This window comes from Phasianus colchicus, chromosome 1 (assembly GCF_987193195.1).
Source record: "Phasianus colchicus chromosome 1, bPhaCol1.hap1.1, whole genome shotgun sequence".
In the NCBI taxonomy this organism is placed as follows: Eukaryota; Metazoa; Chordata; class Aves; order Galliformes; family Phasianidae; genus Phasianus; species Phasianus colchicus.
The window spans coordinates 15,603,119-15,615,224 of NC_143436.1; the positions used below are offsets into that span (position 1 = coordinate 15,603,119).

At 43.8% G+C, this 12,106-nt stretch overlaps 1 protein-coding gene across 1 annotated transcript in view; it reads right to left on the reverse strand.

Moving 5' to 3' along the window:
- Positions 1 to 12,106, reverse strand: part of LAMB4 (laminin subunit beta 4) — a 44,909-nt gene that overhangs the window by 18,051 nt on the left and 14,752 nt on the right. The window contains exons 13-22 of the mRNA XM_090136196.1: positions 11,009 to 11,088; positions 9,828 to 9,978; positions 8,826 to 8,957; positions 7,932 to 8,117; positions 6,391 to 6,512; positions 5,807 to 5,927; positions 4,612 to 4,789; positions 2,566 to 2,709; positions 1,222 to 1,453; positions 54 to 211 (exon numbers count right to left, since the gene is read on the reverse strand). Of these exons, the coding sequence (XP_089992322.1) occupies positions 54 to 211; positions 1,222 to 1,453; positions 2,566 to 2,709; positions 4,612 to 4,789; positions 5,807 to 5,927; positions 6,391 to 6,512; positions 7,932 to 8,117; positions 8,826 to 8,957; positions 9,828 to 9,978; positions 11,009 to 11,088 (1,504 nt within the window). The remainder of the gene's footprint in view (positions 1 to 53; positions 212 to 1,221; positions 1,454 to 2,565; positions 2,710 to 4,611; positions 4,790 to 5,806; positions 5,928 to 6,390; positions 6,513 to 7,931; positions 8,118 to 8,825; positions 8,958 to 9,827; positions 9,979 to 11,008; positions 11,089 to 12,106) is intronic.

Below are 12,106 nucleotides of genomic sequence, written 5' to 3' on the forward strand. Positions count from 1 at the left end.
ACATAGTCACTTCTGGGCATAATGTCAAAGCACGTCTTTATTTTGCTCCTTACCTGAATATCCCTCAAGACAATTGCAGACTATTTGTGAAGTCTGGGAGTCCTGGTAACAGGAATGTGCAAAAAACCTCTTGCTTGTAGGTACTCCTGGGCACATGCATGGGCGGCAGGGTTCTCTGTTGGAAGGGTTTCCATAATAGCCATTGATGCACCTGTCAAAGCAGTCAAAAATATATACATATAATGAAATCATCCGTGCTCTGTCTGCCATGTTCTGCAAACCTGGGGTGACTGATGGCTCCTCTGAGGCTGCAGTCTGTCCAGACAGACAGGCAACACAGAGACTTCTGAAGCATCATTGGTCTTTAATCTGCTTTACTATAGCAAATGGGAGAACAATTCTGTGTATTTATACAGGCCATGCTGAAGGTCTTGGCTCTCTGATTATCCTCATCCTGGGGTGTGGATCTCCTGTGGAGGCACGGCGGCAAGTTTTTCAGTCTTTTTTAATCCACTTGCTACCTACATGCATAATAGCTAAAGGTAGTATTGTCCAAATGTATTGCAAGAACAGCTCAATGGGTTTCATTGTGAAATCCTCTTAAAAGGCAACAACACGGCACATTCTAGCCAAATCAAACTAATCAGCCAATGAATTCAGTTCTGATGTCCACACTGAACTCTATACCTCTACCAGAGCATAAAATTAAAAAGGAGCATTGTTTGGAGTGGGGACGGAAACACGTGGGAAAAGTCAATTGCTGGTCATACAGAAATGATACGAATCAGCAAACAGGGCACGTTTATTTAAGCTCCTTGGAGATAACTACAGGTGTTAAAATGAATATTCAGCTCTAGTTAAGTCTCTTGGCAATTTAAAAACCAGAGCAGACCTGGGATCGCAGGGCCAGTACCTTGCACAGGCCCTGAAGCACATCACACAGAGCACCCATGTCTCAAATGCCATCTTATGGGGAACCCACTGCAGTGCTGCATGCGTGCTGTGCCACTGCCCATCCCAGAGGACGAACCTTTCCTCTTACATTTACCCAAAAATGGATACTTGCCACTTAGGAATGAGACCCAATTTAACTCTGGTTTTAGCTATGATTCCAGCTAAGGTCATTGATGCATTGGTGGAATGTAGGTGAGGCCCCAGCAAAGCATGTATTTCAGAGAGCTGGTTTTCATGTGAGCTGTGCAGTGCTGCCCATCCCCTCACCTTTCACAGTGCCTTCCAGCTGTAAACCTGCTGCAGTTCAGGCACTCGCCAGTCACTGGGTGGCAAAGCTCTGCGAAGCCGTGACATGGGCAAGGGCGGCAGTGGGGAAACCCAAAATACCCAGGCAGGCATTGGCTGCAGCGTCGGCCATCAACATCCCGGCGGCAGGCACACTGCCCTGTCACCTGGTCACACAGCGAGCTCACTGAGCCCTGAGGGTGGCACTCACACGCTGGAAAACACCAAAAGCAAAGCTGTACCCTCAGCGGGTCCCCATCACCCAGCCACCACCGACCCTGCTTGAAGGTAGAGCAAGCATTGGGGGATGGCAAAGTTGTTCAATATGGAAATTGTTTTTGTATTGCTTCATGAGGAAAAGGATCTGTGGAGGTTAATTCACAGTTGGCTGAACTTGAGCCAGCAGAGTGCCCAGATAGTCAAGAATGCCAAAAGCATCCTGGCTTGTATCAGAAATAGCGCAGCCAGCAGGAGCAGGCAGCTGATCATCACTCTGTACTCAGTGCTGGTGAGGCTGTATCTTGAGTGCTGGAGTGTGAGACCCTGGAGTGCATCCAGAGAAGGGCACCAAAGCTGTGAGAGACTGAGCTGTCTGAGACTGGATATTTCAGGCTGGATATTAGGAAATACTACTTCTCTGAAAGGGTGGTCAGGCACTGGAATGGGCTGCCCAGGGAGGTGGTGGAGTCACCAACCCTGGAGGTGTTCAAGGAACGTTTGGATGTTGTGTTGAGGGATATGGTTTAGCGAGAACCATTGGTGATAGGTGGATGGTTGGACTGGATGATCTTATAGGTCTTTTCCAACCTTTGTGATTCTGTGATTCTGTGAAAAATGTTGTCTGTGATTCTGTGATACTGTGATTCTGTGACTGGGATGGTACAGTCTGGAGAAGTTAAGGATCAGGGGAAATCTTATCACTCTTTACAGTTGCCTAAAAGGAGCTTGTGGTGAGCTGGGGGTCTGCCTGTGCTTCCAGGTAACAGCAATAGAATGAGAGAGAATGCCTTAAGTTGTGCCAGGGGAGGTTCAGGTTGGATATTAGGAACAATTTCTTCCCAAAGTGGTGAGGCACTGGCATAGGCTGCCCAGAGAGGTGGTGGAGTCACTGCCCCTGGAGGAGTTCTAGAAATGTGGATATGTGGCACTGAGGGGCGTGGGTTAGTGTGCATGGTGGGGTTGGACTGATGGTTGGACTAGATCTTAGATCTAGTGGCGTGAAAGCCCTGAAGAGTTGGGGTGTGCACAGAAAGCCCAATACTGATACTAGTATTGTCATGGTACGGGTGAAGGTAGTGGTGTCAATACTGGGTGCTGAGTACTCACGGTAGCAGCCATGGAAGCCGAAGCCATAGCTGCCTGCAGAGCAAGTGTCACAGCAGCGCCCCACTACATTGGCTTTGCAATGGCACTGGCCCCCCAGTTTGCTGCAGCTGGCATTCAGTGAGCCCTGGGGATTGCACTTGCATGCTGCAAACAAGAAAGAAAATCAAGTCAGGTCTGGTTAAAAACCAAAGGAGTGTGGCAGTTGTAAAAATCTTGCAGGTTTTGCACTTAAAGGGAAGATTCTGACTACCACTCATCGGAGGTTCACTAACCAACAACAGCCATGGCTTGGGTTATTTAATACTACAGCAATAATGTATCACCAGCACAAGTCTTGGTGTTGGAACACCATGCTCAGGGCACAGCTGCAGCCTATATTTGGGACAGGCCAGAAAGAGGTGTAGAGAAAGGTAGATCAACACAGAGATACCCTGAAATCTAGAAGTATTTGATATAAACCTGCATCCTGCTGTGCCACTGGACATGATGAGCAAGCAATGCTTTTAGACTGGATAGAAGGATGAAGTTTTTTACGGTAAGGGTACTGAGGTACTGGCACTGGTTGCTCTGAGATGTGGAGGAAGCCCTGTCCTTGGAGATGTTCAAGGTCAGGCTAGACAGGGCTTTGAGCACTTGGTCTGGCTGTAGGTGTTCTTGTTCCAGGGGAGTTGGACTAGATGACCTTTAAAAGTCTCTTCCAACTCAAACAATTCTATGACTTAGCCAACCCCTATTTGCTGCTTTCTGGACACTTCAGACTAACATACTGAATGAAGCTGCTCTGCTAACCCACAGGGAATGTTTGTCCAGGACACTCAGATGCCAGTGCTAGAAAGCCAAAGTGAGAACCCCATCACTGTGGGGAGTAGATTTACTCTACTCTACTGTGGGGAGTCAGTGCAGCCCAAACTTAAGTGGTTCTGGACATTGCCCAAAGCTTCAAATCCCACCTGCTACTGCTCTCACTCTGGGATACCTCTGAGGTTTTCTTGCTGAACATCTTGCAACAAATCAGCCTGTATGCTGCTGTGCCTGGAGTCCTACCAAGCATCCAGCTGGCCTGCAGCATCTGGGGAGGGGGCTTAAAATCCTCTGTCATTTTCTACCAGCCAAAATTAACCAAACTTCTTGCTTTGGCCATTTGGTGAAGCTGGTTGCAGCACTCTTCAGAAAACATACAAGCATTGCTTGTGTGCTCTTGCAGCTTGGAAGACCAGTGGTATCCAGGGCTCCATCAGAAGAGGAGTGGCCCTGGAGGTGATTGTCCCTCTCTACTCTGCCCTTGTGAGGCTCCGTCTATAGTACTGCATCCAGGTCTGGGGCCCCCAAAACAAGAAAGACAGGGAGCTGTTGGAGGGGGTTCAGAGGAGGGCCACAGGGATGATCAGAGAGATGGAGTACCTCCCCTACGAAGGCAGGCTGAGGGAGCTGGGCTTGTTTAGCCTGGAGAAGAGAAGGCTGCATGCAGGGTGACCTAACTGCAGTCTTACAATACCTAAAGGGAGCCTATAAACAGGAGATGAGTCAACTCTTTGAAAGGGTAGATAACAGCAGGACAAGGGGAAATGGTTTTAAGTTGAAGGAGGGAAGATTGAGGTTGGATATCATGGGGAAGTTCTTCACAGAGAGAGTGGTGAGGTTCTGGAAAAGGCTGCCCCAAGAGGTTGTGGATGTCCTGTCCCTAGAGTTGTTCAAGGACATGTTGGATGGGGCCCTGAGCAGCCTGGTCTAGTATTAAATGTGGAGGTTGTTGGCCCTGCCTGTGGCAGGGGGGTTGGAGCTTGATGATACTTGAGGTCCCTTCCAACCCAAGCCATTCTATGATTCTATGATTCTGTGATTGCTCCATTATGAGATGAGCTTCAAGAGCCTAGGCTTTTCAATAGCCAAGCCACATGAAGATGTTTGCGATATGCTTAGGGTTGGATATCCTGCGTGCCTGTATGGGCTTCATTGATGTACACCACCTCAGAGCTCTCAGCCAAATGTCCAACAAACTGAAGGAAAAAAGCATTGCCCAGGCTGCTGTCTGCATGCAGGCCTTACCGACAGCGCCGCGGTGAAGGCGGGCTGACATGCTGGCTATCAGCCGGGCGCACGCCTCGGGCAGCACATGAGGTCCGACTTGTGATGCAATTTCGACACAGTGATAATTCTGGTAGTCATCTAAGTCCTTTTTGCTGCATAAGTTCTCCATGGAGTTGATTCTGGGAATAAGTCCAAGCTTTGGCGTTAAGAGGAAAGGAAAATATTTGTGCTTAGATACGCTGAAAACCAGAATTTCCCACATCCTGTGATGGCACTGTGCATAGCAAGGACAAAGGCCTGCAGCACCGCATTTCTAAATCTAAATTCACCTTTATTCTGAAGGTCTAGACATTCCCCAAGTTCTTCAAATAAAAGAGAATGTGTACAAAGAAGTCAGGTTATAGTAAGGCCTCGGATACAAGGTCAGAAATGTTGTTGCTGCTAAGAGGTGCCATGTTTACAACTCTAAAAACAGCATCCGGCCAAAAATTTTACTTGTACTACTGCGATAGGGAAAAAAAATGAGCTGCAGACTCTATGTCCAAGTATGGCCAGCCTTTGCCAGGTTCAGTTTTATGGAAATAATTGGAGGAATGAACATTTAAATACTTTTCTCAAGAGAAGGACCCAAAAGCAACACCCACTTTCTGCCTTGTTGGAAACTTGGAAAATGTCTGTACACAATTCCCAGGAAAATACAGAACTAACTTTACTTTTCCAATGTCAGGGCCCATCTCTAAATATATCCATGCTTTTCTAATTGGATTCAGATGTATTATGAGGATTTTCAAAACTTCTAGGTGAATGAAGAATTGAAGAATGTGTCCCTAACCACAGCATCTTGTTGGCATATGTGGAGTGTGCTCATAATGAATGAGCAACCAACAGAGGTACGTACACTGCCTATTAACACATGCAACACTTTTGACTTGATGAGCTGCTACAGTATTGCTCCATAAAAATGTTAAATGATATAATTCTATCTCTCCATATATAAACATAGGAAGTCAATACCAATGGAGGCAAAGAGAAGCACACTTCCCTGAATTTCTAATAAAACACATTATAAATGATTTTGAAATGTTTGGGTAAGCCTGTTTAACAAAACAAACACACAAACAAAAAGCAACCAAACAAAAAACATTTCAAAGTATAAACTATAAATTAAGAGGTATAAATGCAACCTCTTGGGAGTTGAGACAGCATTACTCACAGAGTCAATCAAGATGAACGGTTTAGCCTTTGGGTCAGAGGCAGAGGGTTGAGAAAAATACACATCCACAGAGTACTGGGTTCCTGGCTCCAGGCAGACTGGGGTCTGCAGTAGGGCAATCCTGGTTAGCAGAGACACAGCACTATCACAGTCAGCACAGATGGGCTCTCCCCAGAGCAGAACAAGGCAATTTGTGGGGTGCTGTGAACTCTCCCAGCCCTCCCACCTACTCTTTACTATTTACATAGGTGCAAACTGAAAAACTAGTTTTGAAAATAGGCTAGGACGGTGTCTTTAGGTCAGTATTCCCTTCCTATACTTAAATAGCTTTAGCTGGACCTCCACTAAAGAAATCAGTCCCAGTAGAACCTAAGCTGCTCTCCTGGCTGTGGCAAAACATTGCTAGGCTGGGACGGGGTCATCTGTTTCTTCCTGCACTCCTCCAGGCTGCAGGGTGTTATCGTGCAGCAGCGGCAGGAAACGCCACGCATGTGTTTGCAATAACCCCACTTTCCCACAGATTTGTATGCCTCAGTGAGAGATTTGCACAGAAAATCTACAGAGACAGACAGAAATAGACAGACCTCTTTGTAGCTGGGAGGGCAAACACATGAGGTTCCTGTGAAAAGCCGTTGGCTTTGCACTGTTGACTTGATGAAACACCAGTGGGCTGGACAGCAACACTTGCTAACCAGTCTTCTAAGGTCTATGAACAAAAGACACAAGTTATGATCATTTCATAATTTTATTAGGAAGCATTATTTCTCAGCAAGAGTGCTGAGGCAGTGGCCCAGGGAGGTGGTGGAGTCACTGTCCTGGAGGTGTTCAAGAAAAGGGTAAATGCAGCACTGAGTGATGTGGTTAGTGGGCATGGTAGGGATGGGCTGATGGTTGGACTACATGACCTTAGAGGTCTTTTCCAACCTTTATGATTCTATGATTCTATGACTGTACCTGAAAAACTTACTTTCTCCTTGTTATGGTTTCTGAAAGAAACCATCCAGCTGATGATTGCACGTAGCAGTGACAAAACAGATTTTCCCTTTGTCTTTTAGTATTAAAAATAATGTTATTTGAGAAAAATGCACTGTATTTGAACAGCAGTAATGGAAATGGGACTTCAGCCGGGGCAGATGGAAATGGCTCTGTTAAAGCCATTGAACTGCTTCCTTTCTCAGCACAGCATTGTCCCAGAGATATCCCTCACCATATGCCCCCTCTCACATCTAATAAAGAACAACAAACATAAGTGACTTTGCAGCAAATGTCTTTAAAATTCAGCTGTTCCATCCAGTCCTCAGAAGGAAAAAACAACATCAAAATAGCCCACTGCAAAATTATTCTCGTGCTTTTAGTTAATGGGAGTTTTGTTTGCCTCAGAATGACAGAAAAGAATAGAATACAGTAGACAGAAGGAGTATCTTGAGTGAGGGGATTGTCCCAGGGAGTTGGGACGAGAAGGAAGAAGGCATGCATAAATACTTGTAGGGAAAAGACACCTACATGCATCTTTGAACACACAGATGCAGGCTTGGATTTAACCAGATTTGGATTAATGGATCTCCCTAGACATGTCTTCATCACTGAGAAATTTTGTCCAGGCACAAAATAAGATTTTGGCTAATATTCTAAGGTTTTCACACATTTTAGAGCCCAGCTGGAGCAAATGGGAAATTGCATGACTGCAAAGGGTCTGGATAAACATCTGTTGTGTATGTACAGATCAGCACACTCCTCTCCTGCCTGTATTTCCATTGTTCTCCCCAGAAAATCTCAGCTAAAAATACAAGACTCCCATCTGAAGCAGATTCATTTTGCTGATATGTCTGGTGTCTGATATGTGAAGAGAAGTCCAGTCCAAGCAGGGGTAACAAATGGGGAGCTCCAGACAATGGCATCTTGGCTAATACTAAGAAAACACTTGTGTTTTCCTAAATATGAGGAAGAGGGTAAAAGGAATCGGTAGATTGCATGTTTATCTGTTGATAAAGATTAAAAAGCAAATAATTTTCATTTTAAATGAAAAGAGTTTTAAAGAGTAGAAGGACTTGCCACCTCCTACAATTGGCAAAATAGACCATGCAATTGTCACAATGTCACAAAACATTCAAGCCATCACCAATACCTCTGGCTCATAACGGATTGCAATAGTGAAGTCCATAGCCAGGGGAATGTTGTCAATGGCAAATCTCAGCCCAGCTCCACTGGGGACACGAGCAAAGCCAGGGCCTGTCCAGGTGACAGCTCGGCCAGCGCTGGGCTGCCTGAAAACCACCTCCAGGGCCGGGTCCTGTCCTTGCTCAGCTGTGCCCTGCAAAGACATGCACACATTGTCACTGTCACAGTCAAGTTACAGGCAAATTTGGAAAAAAGAAAGGAACTATTTTTGCTGTCTTAATTACTTATCTCAGACAGCAGTCAGTCTCCTTTCTGGACACACTCTTGATCTGCATGCTAAGAACACTCCCAAATGTGGGAAGTTTAGCTTCACAGACAGAGGAAAACCACAAGACAAAGAATGATTAGGTTAATCCATCCATCTCTGTATACTTGATACTTCTAGGTGTTCACATTGCAAACCTTTAACAGATTGAACTTAATTTTGTACATGGCTAAACTTCCCATTAAAGCTGAATAAGTAAATATCAACATGTACAACAACTAAGCTGACTTGCAACAATAGAGTATTTAAACACAGCAGGTACACATTTAGGTACACTTAAATGTTGTAGATGTCTTGCAAGCAAACCAAACAAAAAAAAAAGGATTTTAGCTTCCTTCAGGATCTTTCTTTCTGAACAATTGACTCAATCAGAGCCTACAGTAGCACTGGACATAGCAAAACAAGCCTGTCTGTGTGAATTATAAAATATCCAGCTCAACTGTCTGCTAAAAGAATTGATATCACTTGTGTCTGGGTTGTAATGTATCCACATGCACGGACATATCCTTTCCCTCTGTTGCAAGACTGAAGTTAGCATTTGGTATAATCTTTATAAATAACAGAGCACTAATTTACCTGCCCAAGTGCAGCTTTTCTTATGCTTCGCTTTTTGCTCCTGTTTAGCACAATCATTCCATTTTCAATCATGAACTCATATCCTTGCTTCTGGAAGTAGATGTCACACCTTGGGAGAGTGGTTGGTTTGACCTATGAATTAGAAGTAATAAGACAGGGTGCAGCATTATCTCAGCAATTCTGAAGGGCTGGTAAGCAGCTAACAGGAAATCCCTATTCTTAAAACAAGTTCTATTCTCTGCTGCATTAAACCCTGTAACATGGCCCAGCAACTGCTGGAAACCCTTTTCCTTCACTCTCTTACTATTAGGTTACAGTTCTTCTCATAAACTGTGTCCCAGACATCTGTTTTCCATTTAATTATTGGACAGTAGGATGCATACTGTCTGTGATTATAGCTAAATATTTGTGGATGTGACCTGCAAATAAACATTTTTTTTTTAAATTATTACTTCTCCATAGCTTCTGGACAAAACATTGGAGAAGAAATTTTAGTAAAATGTAGGCAGCGGAAGGGACACAGTCCAGCAAAATGAGACATGTACTGTGCATGGGGGAAAATCTACCCCAATTTTGAGGAATAAATAAATGTTCTAAAACATTATGGACGGATGCCAAATTCTTAAGGAAATCAGGCTACAATCGGTTTCTTTATGTAAGGCAGCAGGAATGAATCAAACGGAGCAGAGAACAATTTAGTTTTTCCTTTGTTAGAACTTTCCAGAAGAAAGTTTGTGATAGCTTCTCCTTGAGCTGTTGGCAACTTTAATTTAAATAGTTTAATTTAAATAGTTAAATTAATTTCACTAATTTATGCTAGACCAGCCCACACCTGAGGAGCAGCAAGGATAGCTTTGTAGGTCACCACAGCATGTAGTAATATCCACGGTTACGGAAGACATGTGAGGCAAAGAAGAATTGAGGATGATCAAGGAACTTGCTTTGTATCAACCATCATATGGATCTATTTTCCATATGATGCCTTAACAGGCAACTACATACCAAGGGTGCAGAACCAGAAAGGGACGTTGCATGCTCAGCTTCATAAATATAATAATCCAGGGGCAAAAAGAAGTAGCCTGGGGCTGGCTCATTGCACTGGCGGCCCACGATGTTGGGAAGACACTTGCACTGACCGTCCTCTGGTGAGCACCTAGGGCAGGAGTTGGTATGGGGAGGACGTGAGTGTAGCACTTCTGGGTTCTCTCAGCATGAGAGCAGCTCAGCTCCACTCTTGTTTCACCTTTGTTTCACAGTGGAAGCACTGTGGGACTGTCCACTATTAAACTTCTTTCCACCATTCTCTCTCTCTGTTACCCCTGTCCAATGCTGCATTTATTTAGTTCTGTTTCATCACTTAGGAGATGTGACATGTCATGGCTTTTTCCATCCGTTCCACCAGAAGCACAGATCCTTTTCTTTTCTGACCATTTGTTGCCATCTATTTCTGTTCCTTGTACCCATTTTAATACCTATTACCATATCCATTCTTAAGCATCTATCCCGTATGCTTTTAGAAACAGGACATGAGGTCGCTAGCATCTTTGATTTGAGTGATATGGTAGTTTTCATATATTCACGCTCTTGTTTCACACATCAGATGATGACTAGCTTTGATTTCTTGCTGACAAATACAAGCCAAGGAAGCTGCAGATTTGTTTTGCAGCACTGGATGTATCTAATAGGCAAGATGTCAGCCGAACAGAGTCCTGGGGAAACCCATGTGAAACAGAACAAAACTGGCCTCTTGATTAATATGTTTTGAATATGAGTCAATGCTTAAGAAAAATAAATAAATAAAAATATTTTTAAAAAGACATTTCTAGCTTTTGAAGTGTGGAAAGGAGGCTACGTTAAAAATGTCGCTTGTGCCTTCTAATTTTCTTCTGATATTAGGGCCAGTGGTTCTCTCAAACTATGCAGCTTGTATTTTGTATTAAACTAATCTTGACTCCAGCTGATCTAAAACTGGCTTTGAAGGTAGAAGATAAATTCCCCTTAAAATCACAGCTAGATCTCCGAGATCCCAACATGACTTTATACTCTTTGTGCATGATGAAACTACATCTACAGTCTATTTTCCCACTGAGTACTGAGACTCTATTAACCTAGCTAGAAAATCTAATGCTAGAGTTTGTGAAAATTAAAAATGAGACAAAACTTGAAGAAGAACATTAACTTACAAGTTATCCTGGGATCCACCAATGTCACAGTCACATGGAGAACAGCCATACACGCTCTTGCCAAGACCCCAGTATCCCTCCTGGGGTAAAAAGAAAGTGGAAGATTTTTCTTAATAGAAAGTAAGGTCTTTTCCAACCTGAGTGATTCTATGATTGATGCTATAGTTCACTCCTGGGATGCCTGCCTGTGCTTGGCCATGTGAGATTGCTGCTCATACCAAAATATATGGGTGCTCAGACACTGTCAGAAGAACCAGGTATTTATCCATCTGTGCAAATGAGTTGCTCTGGAAATAGCAAAGATAACACTGCATTTCCTTTTCAATGAGTGCTGCTTCTAGTGCAAATAGATTGCACTTTCACAAGCAGTAAAAAAGGACCGAATGTGTCTGTGAATGTGTCCATGCAAAATGGAAGAGTATAATATTAATTTAAAATTAAATAAATAAATTTAAATAAAATAAAATTAATAATGTAAAATTAATTTGTATTTTGACTAAATCTAATTGTTTTCCTCTTTAGCAATGATTGTTCCCTTCATGACAAAGGGAAAAAGACTATGAGCTCCTGTTTTTTTGTGAAAATACTGACTGCAAATATTTGAGAGCAGCTAAATCCACAGATAACCAGGACAGGGTTGCAGTATTTCGCAGCCTAAGGCACAGAGGATGCTTTTTCCATTCATATTTCTTCATCATCCGGAGACTGCTAAGGAGAGATTGTGACTTAATCTAAGGACATCTTCAGACTCTGAACAAAGGCAGTTTTCAACTCTTCACTGCATTCCTCATTGGTGAGCACAATCCTAGCCCATGAACACGGAATGAGCCCAATGGAAGCCCAGACTCAAAGAGACAAACCCTGGAGTTGTCCCATGCCAGGGTGGAAACGCTTCCTTGGTAAAAACCAGATGGTCCTCATATTCCCTAAATAGCCTCATCGCACAAGAAATAACGTCCCATACACAGAACTGATGCCATTTTCTCCTTTGATGAAATGCCATGCCAGAGCCCACACGAAGGCAAGAGACGGGAGAGGAGACTTCTAAAACAGATGCAGAGAGCCAGCACAAAGGAACAACAAAAACTGTCCAGACAC